This window comes from Chlorocebus sabaeus, chromosome 25, assembly GCF_047675955.1.
Source record: "Chlorocebus sabaeus isolate Y175 chromosome 25, mChlSab1.0.hap1, whole genome shotgun sequence".
Taxonomy (NCBI): domain Eukaryota; kingdom Metazoa; phylum Chordata; class Mammalia; order Primates; family Cercopithecidae; genus Chlorocebus; species Chlorocebus sabaeus.
The window spans coordinates 81,600,379-81,621,426 of NC_132928.1; the positions used below are offsets into that span (position 1 = coordinate 81,600,379).

Below are 21,048 nucleotides of genomic sequence, written 5' to 3' on the forward strand. Positions count from 1 at the left end.
CTTCATCAACCCTAAGCATAAAAATACACAAGTTTGGCCAGGCATGGGGGCTCACTCCTGTAATTCCAGCACTTTGGGAAGCTGAGGCAGGTGGATTACCTGAGGTCAGGAGTTTGAGACCAGCCTGGCCAACATGGTGAAACCTCATCTCTACCAAAAAAAAAAAAAAAAAAAAAACAAAAATTAGCCAGGCATGGTGGTGTGCGCCTGTAATCCCAGCTACTTGGGAGGCCCCGGGCGACAGAGTGAGACTGTCTTAAAAAAAAGAAAAACAGTTTATGTGTGTTTGTTTGGGTCTTCAATTCCAAAAGCTGCATTGTCACATAAAAGTTTTATTACTGAAATTTTATGTTATTCTCTTGTTAATCTTCCTTTTGTTATAGGAGCCTCAGCCATGAACCTAAAATGGGAAGAAAAGATATTTCTCTTCCCCTACATTAGCAATTAACTGGTCACTCAATAATTTATTATAAGTAGTTTCAATCAAGTGAGTAAGGGAGGAAGCTAGACTGCAGTGAGATACAAAGTGAAAACAATGAGTATAAGACTAGCTTTTTGAAAAACTTAAATCAGGAGGGAAGCAATTCAAAATTTAATTAAGATTGAAAGTTCTCAAGCTCCTTACAGTTCTCATACTCTGTTTTTTTCCATATAGATAAAAAGCCTATTTTTGTAAAATTTCATTAAAACCCATATTGATTAAATATGAAATAATATCTTTAATTATCAGAAAAACAAGGGACTCGAATTGTAGCTAGCAAAGGGATATATATGTATATACATATATACATATATGTATATATACGTGTGTGTGTATATATATATAAAAAACATTTCCCAACATACCCTAGAAATACCTTGTAAAATTATCTTTTTAAAAATGTACTAAAGGGGGCTAGGGCAAAGGGAAAAGCAATGGTGAAGTAACCCTCTCTTGCACCAACTGTTCCTTCTTTAATTCCTCATAAAGACATTCTTCATTGCCCTCTGCCTGGAATATCCTTCTTCTCTGTTTTAATTTGCTTAACTCCTACTCACTCTTCAAGGACCTGCTCAAAGTCCACCTCAGAGAATCACAGAATGTCAGGGACAAAAAGGGCCTTACAAATCCACTGAATCCAAATGTTTCTAACATGCTGATGAAGAAACTAAATAAAGATCAAAGTTTCAGAGAATAACCTGCCCAAGGTCCTATTACTTGTAGCTTAAGGCCAGGGTGGAATTTGAACTTCTTCAACTAGTACCCATTTCAGTAGACCCATTACTTCCTCACGTAATTGTTATTTACAGAATTTAAGACTGCAGTAAGTCAAGCGTTAGTGATAATCAATTTTTAAAAATTTATTTAGTGTAAGATCCATGTTACTAATACTTCTGAAAACTAAGGAGCTGACCTACAACTTATTTGTTAGTTTAAGTCAACTATCTACAGCTACTTGATTATACAAGATTACAGATGTCAAACAATATTTATTTCATGGATAAATAAGCTGACTGTCAGTCACCAAATAGGATCCTTCCCCAAGAGTGCAGCATTTATTTCAGCCTCTGCCAGTGGAAGTGTTGGAGCAGATGTTGGCAGACTGTGACATACAGTATGTCTTTAAAACTCGTTGGGGTGTGAAATTTCATAAGGTCAAAAAATGCTGCATTTTGATCAGCAGATACAAGAATTCTGTACTTTTATAAATTATTTCAGAAAAACCAATAACATTTGCTAGTAAAATAGATAAACTAAAAAGCTACACTGGCTTTAGGTAGGGCATTGAGATAATATATGCTGCTTATGTTCTAAAAGCTAATTTCTATCACTTTAAAGCAAATGCTCACCCAAAAAGTCTTTAAAATGAAAATGTGTTCTTAAGTCAATACAAAATACAATATATTATTTCAGTTGATAATAGGGTTTAAAAAATAATTTTCTATTGAAAGAAAGCCATTATTATCTAATGAGCATTTTGGTGGAAAAGAAGATGTTTTTCTTAACTAACACACATACTTCACAGTGATCTCATTTAAAAAAATATCTATATAAGAATCCACTGATATAAACAGAGAAAGGTTTTTTTTTTTTTAAGTTAGTATCCATATCGTTCAAATGACTTCACAAATCTTTTAACCCTTTGGTTTATTGTTTTATCTTTTTCTTAAAAAAAAAAAAAATACAGTAGCCATTCTAACCCACTAAAAGGGCTAACCTGAATAAAACAATAGGAGTAAAAAAAGATCAGGGCTTTTATAATGGTAAAATGAAATTTGTAATATTCAAAGACTTATTTTCTTGAATTTTTTGTTATATTATTGCACTTTTTAGCTTCAAATATCCCTTACATCTTTTTTCCCCCAAATGTGGCCAATAGATAACATATAACCAAAATCAAAATTAAGGATATTGTCTTATTAAAGATTTTAGCTTATTAATACAGACTAGCCAGATCTTAACACAAGTTTATTTAACTTAACGTAATTTAAAACACTTTAACAAAGTGTTTTAACACTTTAACAAAGAACACTTTAACAAAGAAAGATTCTCTCATTGATTAATTAGTAAATTTGAAAAGTCGGAAGAGCCTGGTAATAACATAACAATAATAATCATTGTCATTATCATTGTCATGTTTCAGTTTATTTTGTGCTATGTTCATGCAAATACAAAATTTCTAAGTAAGTTTTAAACATTTTTGTTAGATATTTGTAAGGAAGAAAAATTTAACTACGAACATAAAATCTACCCAGAAGATGATTTCTAACATAAATCACCTGTTTCTCATCACACAATCAAAAGAGCTAAGATTATGACAGGAAACTGATTAAAATGCATTAAGTACCACAACATCTTATAACCATGCTAAATCTAACAACCAAGTTCAAAGGTCCTTGTTTTTATTTTATAAAGAAAAACTTGAAGTATATATTTGGGGAATTATATTTATCACATTCAAGTTCTACATAGAAATATTAAATTCTATTGCATTGTATAAGACCAAATATTATCGATAACCTCTATGGTAAGGAACTGAAATTCTATCAAAGCTGAAAATTTCTCTATTAAATATAAACCCAAACTTTTTCACAGGTTTCTCATATATCTTAAGATATTTGACACATAAAATCATAAAAATAAATAAATACAAGGTGAATCAACAATTATAATTAACTTACTTGCCACTGAAAAGTTGTTGAGGGGATAAGGTAAATCCACATCTTGAGGTTTCTCTTTATATCCTATGAATGAGCCATCTGTCTTCAAAAGGAAATATCTTGGCCTCCAGTTTTTTATATATTCTCCTACATGAGGAAAGCACGCATGTTAATGCTGAAAAAAATGAACAGCAGCTTTTATGCAAAAAATAAATTATGGTACAATATATGTCCTACAACACTGGCCTCCAAAAATTTAGTTACGCAATTTTCTTTTAACTTAGCTTACAAAAGAAAATACATAAGCCTACAATTAAGATTCAATAAAAACCCAAACATGCTTTGTTTTTAATGATTTCACACTTTGATAATTCATTTGCACCATTATTCCTTCAGAGAATCATCTGAGTACACATTTTGTTCAGTTTTTCATTTTATCAGATGGTTGTCAGAGCGTATTTTCAGCTGCTTTACAAAGCCTTGTTAAATCATCCACACAATATCAATGAATTTCCATTAAAAACACTTATCATAAGAGGGGCAAGAAATAGATGTTTCTCTTCCACTAATTGTGCCTTTTTTTCAAAAAAGAAAGAAAGAAGTCTATTTTCATTAATAAATCTAGACTATAACTTGTTTAAGCAACATTTTATTGTTCTTCATAGAAAAATAACCTTTTTGCAATGCTGTACTTAAGAAAACGAAAGCACATGGGTTAACAGGGCTTTAAACGATATGCAAACTCACACATACACAAACATAATAACTATTAATATATGGTACAGTGTCAAGTACATAATAGTCAATAAATGTATACTTTATTAGAACTTAATATAAGATACCACCTAGCCACCAAAATACACATTTTTAGCAACCACATTACCATTTGCTTACCTACTAAAGGACAACTTCTAATTTTAAGCAACAGAGGTGCTCCATGATGCTACAAGAGCTAGAAGGCTATCTGGTATTGATTCAGTTCTCTATTGGTTATTTCTACCTGCTGATTAAATCTCAAATGCTTAGGCAAAGAATTACAAAAAAATTGAAAACAGTTCAATTTTCCCTATAAATCAGCTTCTTCCTGTGACCCAAACTCAAACCCAACATCTGACGGCTCCCCTCATCACAGGTCAATACTGCCATCAAAAGTCTCTCTGATTGAGCCCAATCTAATTGAACCCTTAATATATTATATCTACCCTTCTGTTAAAACTGTTTTTCCCCACTCCACTCATTCCCCACTTCCATCCTAATGTATCCATCACCTCCAGATTAATCTTGTGTGTACCACTTCATCACTTTTCTGCTCCAAATATCCTGTGACTCCTTACTACTTCCTGTGAAGTGCAGTCTCTTACCATAAAGCGTACTCCAAATATTTTACTATAAAAGGCACTCTCACCCCAACATGCATTTCAGATGTGGAGTCATTCCTTTCAATCAGCAATTCTTAAACTTCTTATCTTAGAACCTCTTTATACCCTTAAATATTACTTACAGCACCAACAAATTTTGTAGATTTTTATCTATGTTTACTGTATTTGAAATTGAAAATAGATTTTATAAATTTACTTCATTTGAAAATAAATTTATTACATATAACAAACAATACATTTTTATAAAAAATAACTATTTTCTAAAAAAAAAAAAAGAAAGAAAGAAAAACGCAAAGACTGGCACTGCTTTCCATTTTTACAAATCTATTTAATGTCTGGCTTAATAGAAGACAGCTGAATTTTCTTAACTGTTCCTGCCTTCAAACTGTTGCAGTATGTTGTTTTGGTTTAAATTTAGGGGGAAAAATCTGGTTCAAACAGATATGAAGCTGAAAAAGGGAAAAATATTCAGATAGTTATGGATATCATTCTTTGATACTACACCAGAATTCAACAAGGGATAATTTCTAAAAGGTTAGTTGCAATGTAGATTTTGAAACTTTATCAATGAACTTTCTGTACTGTTATGTGAAAATCCATTGATCTAGATTGGACTTTGAATGAATCTTTAACACTGTATATAATTTTATAACATTATGCATTGGTCACATAGAAAACACTGGCTTATCGTGCTATGCTGATCTTCCTAATGTTGACACATTTCATTATACAATCACATTTGTTATCAATACCAGTCTCACGAAAAAAGTAAACATTGGAAAGCTGACAAGCTCATGACAACAGATCTGTTTTCCCAAATTTAATCTTTGCTTAAAAGCTCAATTTCCATCAGTGACAGCATATACTGTCAGTTGTTTTCCTTGCAGTGATAATTCTCTACATGCCCAAGCTGGTACCTACCACTTAATGCTCACTCATGATTTATTAAACAAATGAATAAATAGAGGATATGTAGATCAGTGTCTTCCACATAAGTATGTAAGGACAAAAATTTAAAGAAAAAGGAAAAAAAAAGTGATGCCCCTCTTCACTTCATTTTACTGAAAAAATACGGCCCTAATATTAATAAGCACATGACTTAATAAGCCAAATTTATAAAACTAGAATGCCTAATACATAATTCCCATGTTGAAAAATAAAATAATTCCTAATTGCTCTTATTTTTCCATTTCATTTATTCCTATATAAAATTCAAAATCATTAGGTATTAATTCTCCAACTAATGACATATTTAGACTTCAAATGTTGTACAGCAATAAGAGATTTATACTGGTACAATATGCTTTAACTCTGTCAAGGTAAATAACAATAGTTTAATAATTATACCAAAGATAAAATGAATCAAATCCATTTGAAAAATATAAAAGAAAACACAGAGTAACACCATTTATTCTTATTTTAAAACAGTACTGAACACACTTATTCAAGAAATGTAAAATTAAAAGAAATCAGATTTTCAATTCTAAGCATAATTTTCCTCTATGTACATCCTCAGATGAAAAACACAAAAACATCATTATATAAATCTTATATCTTTTTCATTAAGCCAATTTTTTAATTTTTAAAATATTTTCTGTGATCTATAGCAGGACTTCTGGTTGCCAAAAAGCTATTTAAAAATAAATGTATTATGCATCCTTTAAACATAATACAGTATGCCAAGACAGTGATATACTCACTCACATAGAAAAAAAATTTAAAGGTAAAAATTTCCCTTCTTGCTTAAAAAAAGTATTATTTCTCATAAACTTTCAAATAATTTTAAATTGAGTCAATCAACAATTATACTGTCATACTAAGCCAGAAGCAGATCTCAAACTTTCAATGAAGACTCCTGAATCTATTTTCTTGTCATTTTTCATCTATAATATGAATGAACTTTCTGAGAAGATGCTTAGAATGCATTCATTATTAATTTGTTACAGAGGCTGGACCAAAAAAAAAAAAAAAAAAAAGACAACTTAATAGAGCTTAATTCAAGTATTATACCAGGTTTCAGGTGCCTAACTGTTCAAAAAGGAACTGAACACTTTCGTCTCTAGCTCAGAAGTTGAGGCAGTGAGAGTTCAGATGAGGCACGTGTTGTCAGGCTGTTCTAAAATATGGACAGAAAGTCCTAGCTTTTATGAGGCTAAGTGCCCAGAACAAAGTACCCTCCCTGCCACCAATCCTTTTAAGACGGACTGCTAAAAGTCAATCTTATATATATATATATATTTTTTTTTTTTTTTTAATTTTTTGAGACGGAGTCTCGCTCTGCCGCCCGGGCTGGAGTGCAGTGGCCGGATCTCAGCTCACTGCAAGCTCCGCCTCCCGGGTTCCCGCCATTCTCCTGCCTCAGCCTCCCGAGTAGCTGGGACTACAGGCACCCGCCACCCCGCCCGGCTAGTTTTTTGTATTTTGTTAGTAGAGACGGGGTTTCACTGTGTTAGCCAGGATGGTCTCGATCTCCTGACCTCGTGATCCGCCCGTCTCGGCCTCCCACAGTGCTGGGATTACAGGCTTGAGCCACCGCGCCCGGCCGTCAATCTTATATTTTAAACACAGAATTTGCATCTAAGTTTACACATGATGCATTAAACCCAAACTGCATCGTACTTTTATGTTTATGGTCCATAGGTTTCAACTAATTTAAAACACAACCTGGTTATATGGAAAGTCTTGCCAAAAAAGGAGGATTTATGATGTGCCAGGTATCCCAAAGAGATTGTTCTATCGACACCCAATATACACCTAAATAGTAATGGATAGTCAAGATAAACCTTCAGCATGCACTGCAGTCACAACTGGTTAAGACTTTCAACCCAACCTCTTTTACTTTATATATATATATGTATCTTAATGGGTGCTTCCACTTCCTTCTCACACTCTTTGGCTGGAAGCTATATCTATGTTGAAGTATGCTGTTATCAATACCAAAACAAATACGTTTCCCAACAAGGATTCTGGCTTCTGGTAGTGAGCTGAATGGTGGACCACTGAATGATGTATATACCCTAAACCCAGGACCGGTGAATATTACCTTATGGTAAAAAAAAGAATGAATATTACCTTATATGGCAACACACGTGATTAACGATTAAGGATTCTGAGAAGAGGGGCTTCCCCTGGAGAATTACCTGGGTAGGCCCTAAATCCAATTACAAACGTCCTTTTAAGAGTAAATTGAACACACAGAGGAAAGGAAGGGGGAATGTGGCCACAGAAGCAAAAATTGGAACTATGGGCCAAAAGCCAAGGAGCACTGGAGCCACCAGAAGCAAGAAGAGAAGACGAGTGGGTTCTCCCCTGGAGGCTTCTCAGGGAGTGTGAACCTGCTGACACCTTGATTTGTAACTTCTGGCCTCCAGAATTGTGGCAGAATAAATTTCTGTTGTTTTATGCCATGCACTTTTTATTAATTTGTGACAGCAGTCCTAGGAAATACAGCTCCTAAAACTATGACCAATGGCTTTCTAACAGAGCCAAAAACTACTACTTATTCATTGAGTTCTTGGCATAGGACATGTACAGATTCACAGTTAGTACCTTCTGAATGCAAAGAGGAAAATCCACATCACTATTGTAAATGGTACAGAATCCTATTTGTGAATTATGAGGGCAGAAGAAACTGTTTGCTAGAATTCATGATTTTACTTAGTCCTAATTAACTTCAGATTCTGGACCTTTGCCACCTTTCTTACTTCACTTAATAACGTATTTCCTGTAGTTTGTTAAAACAAACGATCTCAATGGTTTTGAGTAAAATTTGGCCACAGAAAACATCCTGAATTTGCACAGCTGAGTAAAAATACTGCATTATTTTGGAACTCAGGCTTAGTCTTTTTTTTTTTTTTTTTTTTTCAGACAGAGTCTTGCTCTGTCACCAGGCTGGAGTGCAGGGGTGCGATCTTGGATCACTGCAACCTCCGCCTCCCAGGTTCAAGCGATTCTCCTGCCTCAGCCTCCCAAGTAGCTGGGATTACAGGTGCACACCACCACAACCACCCATTTTTTGTATTTTTAGTAGAGACGAGGTTTCACCATGTTGGCCCGGATGGTCTCGATCGCTTGACCTCGTGATCCACCCGCCTCGGCATCCCAAAGTGGTGGCGTGAGTCACCGCGCCTGGCCAGGCTTAGTCTTTAATAACAACCTGACATGGGACCTAGTATGAGTTTAGATTCATGCTCACTTTCCACCTAAAAGATCTGAATAGGATATTCAAATAGATCGTCTTTATCATGGATTATATACATTCAAACCAGAGCTCACCAATAAAGTTTACAGTGTTCACTTCCTACCATTCACCTGATAACAAAAAACTGTATTTTTACTTAATAATCTTCAACCTAAATTAGTCCATATATAAAGATTTTATTTCATTATTCATCAACACTCTACTGAGAATCACATTTTGATTTTTTAAAAGCTGAAGTCTTAAGTGCCAAAGCAGAAGCCAAAAGTGTATGTCTCTGGACTAAACAGTGATTGATTAAAATGTGCAAATAGTCTTTCATCTAGACTGACTAAGGAATATCTAGATTTGTTCAGACATGCGAATGGAAAGACCCTCAGGAATAATTCAGACTGGTGACCTCACAAACAGATCATGTTGATGAATATTTGATTTCATTTTAAGGCTACATTGTGTTCCAGAACCTAGTTCTAATTCTAACTTCATGAAAGGTAGAAAGATGTGAGGTGAGCTGGGTACTGGTTGAGAATACTGAAGAAATACTCATCTCTACCTTCAGCTGTCATGGACTATGCTGAAAACACAATCAGGTAGATTCACTGAGATGTAATTAAACAAATATAGATACAATCCAATTGAAAAGAAATCTATAAAACCATAGCACTGTTTTTCACAAATCCCATAAAATTCATTTGAAATTCATTTAGTCCATTTAGAATTCAACTAGAAACAACACAATCACCATTTTAAAAATATGCTTCTTACCTAAGATAAAATGCAAAAAAAAAATCAAGACCCTAATTACCAACAGTTGTTTAGCAAACAAAAATTCTAATTTTCCGATACAGGTGCTAGCTTTTTAAGCTACCACTCATACTTGTTGTAACAGGCTTCAAAGCTAATCACTGCATAAGGAAGACGGTGGGAGCATCCTCACATGTATGTCAGAAATAGATGTTACTGTTTTATCATAAAGCTAAAACAAGTACAAGCTTAGCTTTCCTCAGAATGCTGTATTTTAAATATTTAATTTTCATGTTTAATCACAATCAAAGTCACAAAGTTTTTACCATGTATGATTATTTGTCCTTATACATCTCTGAGGAAAAAAAAAAATGTATAGTTTTACCATGTATGATTATTTGTCCTTATCCATCTCTGAGGAAAAAAATGTATAGATTACATCTATACTTAATGCCTATGTTAATGAAAAAATAACCTCTTTCGCAATCTTTATTATTTACAGAGGGAGAGAGTCATAGAATTTATGCCAAAAAAAAAAAAAGAAGTTGGCCATACTGTCAATGTGAAAAGCATGTGGTCACATTTTCAGAACAAAATAAATTTTAATTTAAACAAATGCTATGTTGTGTAACAAAAGGTACAACAAATTGTCGTGATCAATATGAGGTCAACAAACTTCTCAAATTACCCTTCAGTTTTTTTCCCACTCAAGCTCATCATTAAAATGCTCTAGGTAGAACAATGTAATGGTTAAGAGAAAGGATTCTGGAGTCACACAGCTTGGGTCTGAATCCTAATCATATCATTTATTAGATGCATGAACCTAACTTCTCCACATCTCAGTGTCCTCATCTGAAAAAACAGAAATCATAGTTTTTATCCACCGAAAGGGTTTTTGTAAGGACATAATGTAAAAGCCCTTAGAACATTACCTGGCATATTTGAAGTATTTGATTTGTTTATTATCAAATGATACTAACACCACTTATAATGTAATTTATAATCCATCTACAAACCACACATTAAATTTTCTACTAATCATGATTGCACTTATTCAGAAGTATTTACATAAATGAGGCAACAATTAATTTTTTTAAAAGTCTCTTTGGCTAGTGTCAGATATATAAAACATGTATCTTATGTAAAGAAATGAAGAGGTTCTCCAACATCTAAACACAGTATTGACTAATACTTTTACTTCTTTTGGATATCAGAGGGGTAAACTAGTCTTCCAAAGAAAAGAGCAAAAGTCAGATTCTTCTGAATTTTTATAAATGATACACACAAATGTACAATACCATAAAAATATAAACATTTTATGATTTTCAAAGAGCAGTTTTAAATCAAAAACAGGCAGTTTTCAGTAAAAATAAATGTACATGCTTTAAGAAACTATCTTTGGCAATATTCCTTAAAGTCTTCATAAGTCAATTTTTACCTAAGACAAAAACAGATATAATGTTAATTTCAGCATAAAATCTATTTAATTTCATAATTCACAATGTAGTAAATATTTAGTTGCTTGTTGACAGACACCAAATTTTCACATATGAACTACCTAAAAGAATATGGCAAAATCTTTTCTACTAATAGATTTCATAATATTAGCACAAAAAATACTGGCTAGTCCATAATTATGCGATATATCTTATCAGTAATCAATTATAGTTACTGAAGAAATGCATGATGATAAATATAAAACATTTGCAGTCTTTAAAATTACCAATTACAGTTTTATACAGAGGAGTACAATTAGCTCTAAGTGGAAGCCTATTCATGTCTCTTGGGGAGTCAAAGAAATGTGCTTCTCACTCAACTTATCATAACCTTATTTTATTGACGTCTTAAAAATAATCATGGGCCAGGCGTGGTTGCTCACTCCTGTAATCCCAGCACTTTGGGAGGCTGAGGCAGGCAGATCACTTGAGGCCAGTAGTTAGAGACCAACCTGGCCAACATGGCAAGACCATCTCTACTAAAAATATAAAAATTTGCCGGGCGTGATGGCAAGCGCTTATAATCCCAGCTACTCGGGAGGCTGAGGCAGGAGAATCGCTTGAACCCAGGAAGCAGAGGTTGCAGTGAGCCAAGATCACGCCACTGCACTCCAACCTCACTAACACAGTGAGACTCTCCAAAAAAAAAAAAAATCCTGAGGAATTTTGTTTCTATTATCTACATTGCAATCAACTAGTGTAAGTTTTCAACTGCACAGGGACAATATGAAATGTAACTTTTTAAATAAAAGTGGGTCAGGCACAGTGGCTCACGCCTGTAATCCCAGTACTTTGCGAGGCCGAGGCAGGTGGATCACCTGAGGTAGGGAGTTCGAGACCAGCCTGGCCAACCTGGGGAAACTCCATCTCTACTAAAAATACAAATATCAGCTGGGCGTAGTAGCCGGCGCCTGTAATCCCAGCTACTTGGGAGGCTGAGTAATGAGAATCGCTTGAACCCAGGAGGCGGACGTTGTAGTGAGCTGAGATCGCGCCACTGCACTCCTGCCTGGGAGACAAGAGAGAGACTCCATCTCATAAAAAATAAAAATAAATAAATAAAGTGATTTTGCACATTATAGGTACTTATTAAATATATATTGATTAGCTTTTCCAACTCCTGAACACCTGAATTTTTAGGTTATCATTTATCTTTTACTGAGTCTTGAAACACGTTCTTTCCTTGCCCTCAGGCAACTTAGAGTGTTAAATTCTATTCTGATGTCTACACAATGTCTTCGACCGCTTGTCATCAACCAGCTTTGGGTGTGTGTTGATGCTCTGTGAAAACTGAGCAGTGTCTAAGCATTATGAACCCCTGCCCAGCTCGCTCATTTTAAGGTGCTGCTGCTCAAGAGCACCTAGACCAAAAAAGCCACTGTTTAGGATCTTCACTTAGATTTAAGGAAAATAGGCGAATAGTTATTCAATCAAAAACACTCAGTAAGTGTCAAAATATATACAAGCACTAAGAAGGCAGCAATAAACGATACAAGCATAGTCCCAGCCCTCGTGGAGCTTAAGTCTAGAAGGCAGCTGTGAGAGGTGGAGAAGAAAAGGGGATGAGTTGACTAATTAAAATTTTAAGGGAAAATTTCTCCCATTTCTTTAACCATTCTTAGTGATCCGTAATGTCATACTAGGGGATGGCAACAGCCCCTATTCCTTGGCATTTCTAAATAGCATCTCAGGTGGATTCAGAAAAAGGTAGTCGATGATATTTGTTGGTTTGACATATAACTGTGGGGAAAGGATTGGGAAGAATATCGGCGTAGGTTTCTTCAATTTGCGGCTATGTTGATTCCAAGATGAGGCACTGCACCCATTCCTCCTTGAAGCCTCAGGGTAACACAAGCAAAAGCATGGTAATAGGTTTATGATGCTTTCATCTGGAATAATAAATAACACATCTTTACGTTTCAGGTTTTCAGATATTGCCCATTCTTGTCTTTCACTGATTTCTGCATAATACTGATTAATAAGGTCAGATTTTTAAACACCTGAATTTCTCTTTATGGTTATTTCACCCAGGTGAAATCTGGGTCATTGAGATGTTTGTCTGCTCTTGGACTGGTCAATGTTGCCACTGCAACTGGCCACATGGAAGGTGTTTACAATTTTTGTGATTTTGTGTTGTGCTTCCAAGATGCCTTAAAGGCTTTCCAGATGTACCCACATTCCTCTGCTTTGCCACATATGTTCCTTCATGATTATTTTGAAAAGTATATTATAGTCAAGAAATTCTTATTCTAATGCATAATGCATGAACCTGTCATTTTTACATTAAGTATAGTTTTCACTTGATCTTAGCCAAAAGTCCAAGACACAATATTATAAAGTATAGTTTCCATATCTGCTTCCTAAAGAAAGCTGGTGTCCATGTTTTGCTTTGAAGCTGATGAGATGATGGGAAAAATACCTATGCATTGCATACCAACCAAAAGATGTTAGAATGCCAACTTCTCTAAGATCTCGGTATGGCTGTTTTGTTAGTACTTTTAACTGCTTTACAATTTTCTTTTGTTTTCCAGAAAACTGCATCATTACCATCTACCCTTAAGTATTCTGGTAGTTGTTTCAAGATATTCGGTAAACTGGTTAATCAAATCCTTGTTCCAGTTGTTTTTAGGAAACATTACTTTAACCAAAGTGATGCTTTTAAATTATTCTCTTAAACACAGTAACATCTTAATAGAGTTATAGTACCCACTTTTACTCTAAGAGAAAAGCAAGGTGAGTAAGGAAGGCACAGGGGCGTTGGGTGGAGACACAGAGAACAAAGCATGCCCACGGACTAGCCAACAGAAAGCATCCTGGCAATTTAATGAAGAATAAACCGTGACTATAGTTTATCTAGCAGTAGATATGTTGTGGAGAATTACTCAATCTGTACTCAGCTTCCTGCTGGGTTAAATGTGAGCTAAATTATTATTTTGCTTACATTTACACCCTTGTAGGTTGTGAAAGCAGAGCTTTCTTTTTAAAAAATCTGTTTTCTGCATTATAGCAAAGTTTCCAGTTCCACACACCGGATTTAACACAAAGTCATTCTTACACTATTTTCAAAAAGTATAGTCACAGAATTTTAAACTATTATAAATATAGACCAATTTAAAAAGATAATTTCATCAGAAACTTTAAAACTTCCTTATTGTAAATATTTCCCATTTTACCACCTTATACTATCTAAATATAATATCATACATGGTATATACACTGCAGTAAATAACCTTAGTGAATACCAAATGTGGAAGCAGTGAGTCCATAACGCAAGCAACTACCACAGAGGTGGGCAATAACCATTAATTCAATGACTAAATAAACCTACCATCATTTGAAAGAAAGACTATACTCCTGTCAGAAAAGCTCTCTCAAACAGAGAAGTCTCTCTATAACACAACCTCGTGTGGCTCAATCCACTTTTCTGTTAGAACACGCCTGATGGGTATGACAAGTAACGATAATGGTGCCTCACTACAGCAGTAACCGGGAGTTTGCAGAGAAGGCAGGCTGTAGTGCTTGCGTATCAGGAGGTGGCCTGTGCCATCTGAAAAAACTCTCAGGTGGTTCAACCCACCCATCCCACTCCTATACTAACATCAATGCTCTACAGAATAAAAACTAACAGGATTTTATCTTAGACTCTTACCAATGAGTTTTTCCTCTACTAAAAGTCTAGTAGTATGGACCCTAAAATGACATTGCATCAAACCGAGAGCTTCACGATTCTGAGGATGCATCCATGCCCTTCAAAACTCCTCTCTTCCCTCCTTTGTTTTCCTTAGACAACGTACTGATTGAGACTTGTGCCATAGCATGTTAAGTGGTGAAAGGAAGAAGTGGTAAGAACAAGGAAGAAAAGGAAATGAATGTCCTCAGTCAGGCACTGTGTTCAGGCTTCACTTACAGAGCCCTCTTCACAGCAACACTGAGAGACTGGTGCTGCAGTATTCTCACTTTTCACAGTTAGCCGTGCTGAGGATCTGAGACACTGGCACAAGCTAGTAAAGGACAGAGTTAAGATTCCAACAGTGGTTGGGAGCGCACACTCTCAGGCCAGACTGCCTAGGGTCAAATGCCAGTTCTGTCACTCACTAGTTGTGTGAGAGACAGTGAATGCCGTTTAACCTCTCTGGGTCTCAGCTTCCTCTTCTGGAAAATGGGGACAACAATAATGGAGAAATAAAGTTTGTAAAGCATGTAGAACAACATCTGGCTCACAGCAAGCATTATGTAAGCATTTAACTGAATAAAACATCTCAGAGTGAGGCTAAGGAAACCAATCAAAGAAGAAAGGAGATTTAGTGAGTACGTAATATGCACAATATGTAAGACTACACAAAAGTAACTAGAGTGTTTAAAATAAAATGGAATTTATTTAATTTGTCTAGACTATCACTATTGCACATTAGCTGAGCAAAGGAGGTATTGATTTTTTGTGGATAAAATTTATATTTTTGTTATTCACTTTGCTTATGTCCTGTCCTCATCCCTCATTATTACTAAGAATAATGAACTGAGTGTCACTTATGTTTAACTAATTGAAATCTCTAGTGAAAAACTGACAATACAACTGTCACAGAAATCATCTTTCTTAATTCAATAACAAGTAACCATAGGGCAAACAAATCAAAAGCCTTCTACTGAATTTACTACTAAACGTTTCAATGTTTCTTTCAAATTATAAGAAAGTTACTCCATACAGAAAGAAAAAAGGACACACCTCATTACTCGGTTTTTTTTTTAATTTTAGATTCAGAAGGTACATGTGCAGGTTTGTTACATGGATATACAGCATGATGCTGAACACCTCATTATTTTGACATCAGGCCTTCCCCACTCTTCCTTTCTTATTACAAAAATTAATCATCATTTAATCCCCAATACTCTGAATTCAAAGAAGTGTCAAGTCACACATCAATATTAGGCCTTTACCTCTATTTTAAAAAGTATGCTTTTATAAGTGCACAGGAATAACAGTATATTTCAACTTCTAGCATATTTATATATAGCCATTGCATATACAGCAAAGTAAATTACTCTTGATTCATATTATATTTGAAAGATGTGATTATGCTTAAGTTTTTAAAACTGAAGAAATCTATGCTTCCATTTTAATGAATACTGCTCTATATTCAAAAGTGTGGTTTCAAATAATTTTGAATACTAGAATACCTGCTTTCAAAGACAGAAAAAGTAAAACACACTCGCCAGGTAAAATCATCTTAACTTTTCCAGGTAATTTTCTTATACTCTCTATGAACCCACCTAATTTGACAATTTGTGGCCAGTCATGTTAACATTTTCTTAGAATAGAACTGAATGTGTTTAAATGATATCGTCGAATTGAAGGGCATGGATATATCTAACATTTTAAAAGAACAGAACAAATCAAAGAAATGCAACCACAAATCAAACACTATTCAATTACTCAAATAAATAATTTTGAGCACTCCCCAAAGAAAGCTTATAGATAATATCAATAGAAAAGCTGTTTCTCAATGTTAAAAATGAATTTACTTACCTTGGCCCTCTGAGGGCAGTATTACCTAACACATAGACAGAAATTTCAGAAAACAATATTTACCTATCATTCTAATAAAAACAAAATTTTTAAAATGAAATGGGCATATTTCCTCATTATACATACATATTTCTTTCCTCATCATTATCTGTACCTCAATAGGCATAATAATACTGTTTTCAAATGTTTCCAGTGACTCTGAAAGGAAAGATTCTCTTAAAACCAAGGCATCAGGAAGGAAAATGCATGGAAGCTTCAGTATCATTGAAGTCACCCAAAATACAATCAAATAAAAAAGTATGTAAGAATTTTACATTGCATAAATATTCTAACTTCCTATTTTGCTCTCTGTAGAATAGTTTGTTTTTAAAAACTGCAGGACATCAAAATATACAATCTTTCAGTAATGACAAAGTAATCTGAGGAGAATAACAATTTAGTTCCAAAGTGTCTTATTAAAAGCAGTCAATACCAATACACTCGTTTGTTACAAATCACTCATTTATTAATGAAATATAATGCAATTGACAAACTGTGGAGCTGAAGCACCCACTGAGTTTTCATAACTGATTCTTACACTAAGAATCTTTACATAGCATAAGAATTATCCATTCTAGAATCTAAATCAATCAACGTACACTGGGTGTTTTATTCCTTTTGTTATTTCACAGAAAGGAAAAGTTTTCTAGCATTCACTTATCAAAGTTTTTTTCTGATATACAAAACACTGAGTAACTAACCCTATATAATCCAGTGCCATGATAGACCTTCAGTTTAAGAATATAGAAAGTGCTAATTTTCATGTCAGAGTTTTACATATAAGTTAATTAGTAAGTATCCAACTTTCCAGGTTCCACCACTTCTCCCACATAGAAAAAAAAAAAAAAACAAAATCTAGCATTAAAAGAAAAAAAAAAGAGCCTCTATTGAAGGAAGACAGAAATTATTACAAGCAGGTAAACAGCAAATTTACTTTCAAACAGCAAGATCTCACATGGATGACACTGATTGCCATTTAGTAAAAATGTGTTTTTTTAGGTTTTGTATTTACTTTTTCAAAAAAGTCCTTGTTTCTATAATTTAAAATATAGTTCTCCACTCAGGAACTATGCCATTATCTAGCAAAACTTTGAGTAAATTAGATTTTTAAAATTTGAACTACTAGTATTAAACAGTTTTATTATTTTTAAAGTATATATTATGGATATTTTAAGATCAAAACAATCTAAATTAAATTTCAAATCCTTTTTTACTAAAACAAAAGGTAAAAGGAACTAGCTTAACAGTTGAAAATACTACAAATTCAGGGAAGGGAAAGAAGGTCATTTGATAAAATCCTTTTCTATAATAAATATATATACTTACGTTTAAATGTCTCTTCAAAAAGATGCCAGGAAACAACAGCTGCTGTTCTATGTGTTCTTGCTTAAAAGTATAAAATTACGAACTTTGATGATGTGTTCCAGTCTCAAGCAAATAAATAAATTGCTTGGCCAAGAAAACAGACAAATTTCACGATTTATGCTTTTCCTGCCTTTGTATCTTTATCATCTTCTGTTCTAAAAAGCGCTATCACGTTTATTCACATCTTTAATCAGACTTTTTTGAACTAACACACATTAAAAAATTTAAGCCAAAACATTTAGCAAGATGCCTCAAAGAATATGTCAGACAGTGAAATACTCTGTTTTCAACATACTGGCCAATATTTTTAAAAATTACTATTCATGCAGTATTTTTACGAGCCACAATTCAAATATACATTAAAGCTAGAAGTTTCTGAAGTTTTCTGAATTATCCTGAAGACATACCAAGTACGGTTCACTTATTTGTGAAAATGTTCTCACAGTTTCATCCTCATTTATGATACATTTCATAGGCTATGGATATTTCCACTTCTTTGCTACTGTAAGTTTTTTTTTAATAAAAAACAACAAAAATTATTTGTTTATAAATTTAGACTCTAACACTTAACTATCTGTCTAGAAATATTGGCATCCATCACCACGTGCCATTAAAATATCCTTATATGAAGCTACTAGCACTCCATTCAAAAGTGAGGGTTATTTTTCTAGTGTAATCAATTTATTCTTTTAAATCAAAATAGAAGTTCTTAGTCACTATACCCAGTCCTATGAATGACTCTTAAATACTAAATTAGGTAGCTCTCCCAGGTACAACATCCCTTGACTCATCATCCAGAATTATTGAGTAATATTTGCTAGCGTGAATGCCGGATGAAAACAACAATTCGAAAAGAAAAATGTGAAGAACCACCACCTACATCTGTATGGGAATTAATCATACTCGAGTTTATTGACTTCCTCATGTCGACCAAAGCCATATCCTCTTTACTACTCTAAGAAAACACTTTTGCTTATCTCAGCACTTTCATCCCTATGTGAGCTTGATTAGTTTCTTCATCTGCAAAATAAAGAGTTGTGACAATCAAATAATGCTTTAAACCTCCGTGAAGAGAAGATTTAGCTATGTGTTCCAAAGTCTCGTTTTAAAGATAATAACCCAAATACAGCTTAAGCATTGGCCGTAGCAGAGAAAAATTCAGCTCCAAAATAAGTTGAGGTTACTTTTTTAAGTAGAAAAATAATTTTGTAGAATTAAAATGTGAAATCAGCTGGCCAGGCACAGTGGCTCACGCTTGTAATCCCAGCACTTTGGGAGGCCAAGGCGGGTGGATCACAAAGTCAGGAGTTACAGACAAGCCTGGTCAACAAAGCGAAACCTTGTCTCTACCAAAAATACAAAAATTAGCCAGGTGTGGTGGCACATGCCTATAGTCCCAGCTACTCGGGAGGCTGAGGCAGGAGAATCGCTTGAACCCCTTGAACCCAGCAGGTGGAGGTTGCAGTGAGCTGAGACCATGCCATAGCACTCCAGCCTGGGTGACAGAGTGAGACTCCATCTCAAAAACAAACAAAAAAAAGAACAAAATATGAAATCATCATAACTAAGTAACCACTAATACCATACATCCAAAATACTTTTATCCAACTGTTTTCTTTTTTCTTTAATTTCCCTACATATTTATAAAACAATCATAAATCCCTAAATAAACATAAGGTTCCAAGAAACAACCTTCTATCTGTGACCATTCTCTCAAACAGCTCTACAGCTTGGTATTCTTATTCTATAGCAGTCAAAGCATTACATAAATTCTCCAATTGTAAGAGCTACAGAGCTCTAGACTTGCACATAACACCTAATAAAAACATTAACAGCTACTACTGAATTCATTCAAGACATTCTAAATATATTATCTCATTCTGTCTTCACAAGATCCTTGAATAGCACTTATTGTTTCCTTCTTTCAAAAGATGAAGAAATTCACATTTAAAGAGTTTAAGTGACTATGAGTAAATTCACTCATCTAAGTTAAGTGATATTTAAATCTGGTCTTTGTAACTTCAAAGACATTCTGCCTTTAATATTTCAATCACCTTAACATGTATATTTTCCTGTACTACTAAGATTTGGCAAATGGCTCTGAAAGAATTAGAAGTAACATATGATTAATAAAGCAGAGACCTGCAAGTTTGCTTGTGTATAGAAGTTGGTATAAGCTTGCTTTTCCCAGTCACTCATTAATATCCTGACCACTGGCAAACCATACTCTCTCACTTTAATAACAAACACCTTCTACTTAAAAAATGGCATACTACTTGCCTCCAAACTTAGTAGGGATATTAGGATTGACTATGAAACTATAAATACATGGACATAATCCTACACACAAATATGGATATATTCATGGCCACCTATATAAAAGAAATAAATACATGAGACAAAGGAGAGGTCAGGGTGGCTGATGATTTTCTATGCCTTTTCAGCAAACACGGATTAGTCACTTGAGTAAAAACTGACGGTTTTTCTAGATAGACTTGACCTCTATTTCTTTATGAAAAGTAGAAAATAACAGATAACCTTCCTTTAATCCCTTCAGAGAGACATTACTCTGGACACAAAGCTCCGTCAGTACATTGGCCTTTCAACCACGCTTTAGGCAATTTCTGCTTGATAATTATGCAACAGAACCTTAAATGTTTTAAGAAGACATGAGTTCCAAAAGTCAAAATAAGCACTTTTTAATTCTCCACACACATTTTTTTTTGAAATATAAGTCCACATTGGGCAGAAAAAAGAAAAAAGGAGAAAAGTCAAGAGTTTCTCTTTTTTGTTTTCTAGTTATTCTATTCATATTGATTGGTTTTGAAATGTTACAAAAATTTTTGTGTTCTAGAAAATAAGTAATGTGGAAGTTTTACCTAAGGTTACTGTTTCTTCTCAATTATTTAAGGTGAAAGTAATAAACCAGACATTTAAGTAAACATACTCACTTCCATCTAAATATAAATGTTATCTTAGCATTTGAAAACATTCCAGATATATCAAATCTCTAACACCTAATGACAAGAATGTATCAGAAGGAAATATACAACCAACTCATTAATGCTTGAGAAAAATGCACGCTTGCCATTTATAGAATCCATGACAACCATGAGAAAGAGTATGTACTGATCAAAAAGGCCAGGTTACTATATAACTTTG

The 21,048-nt window shown here is 34.1% G+C and overlaps 1 protein-coding gene across 5 annotated transcripts in view; it reads right to left on the bottom strand.

Moving 5' to 3' along the window:
- AKT3 (AKT serine/threonine kinase 3) overlaps positions 1–21,048 on the bottom strand; it is a 359,827-nt gene that overhangs the window by 201,592 nt on the left and 137,187 nt on the right. For 4 of the 5 annotated variants that reach the window (XM_007989958.3, XM_007989955.3, XM_073011887.1 and 1 more), the window contains exon 3: positions 3,163–3,288. The exons of the other annotated variant lie outside the window; for it this stretch is intronic. In XM_007989958.3, the coding sequence (XP_007988149.1) occupies positions 3,163–3,288 (126 nt within the window). The remainder of the gene's footprint in view (positions 1–3,162; positions 3,289–21,048) is intronic. 5 annotated transcript variants of the gene reach the window in all.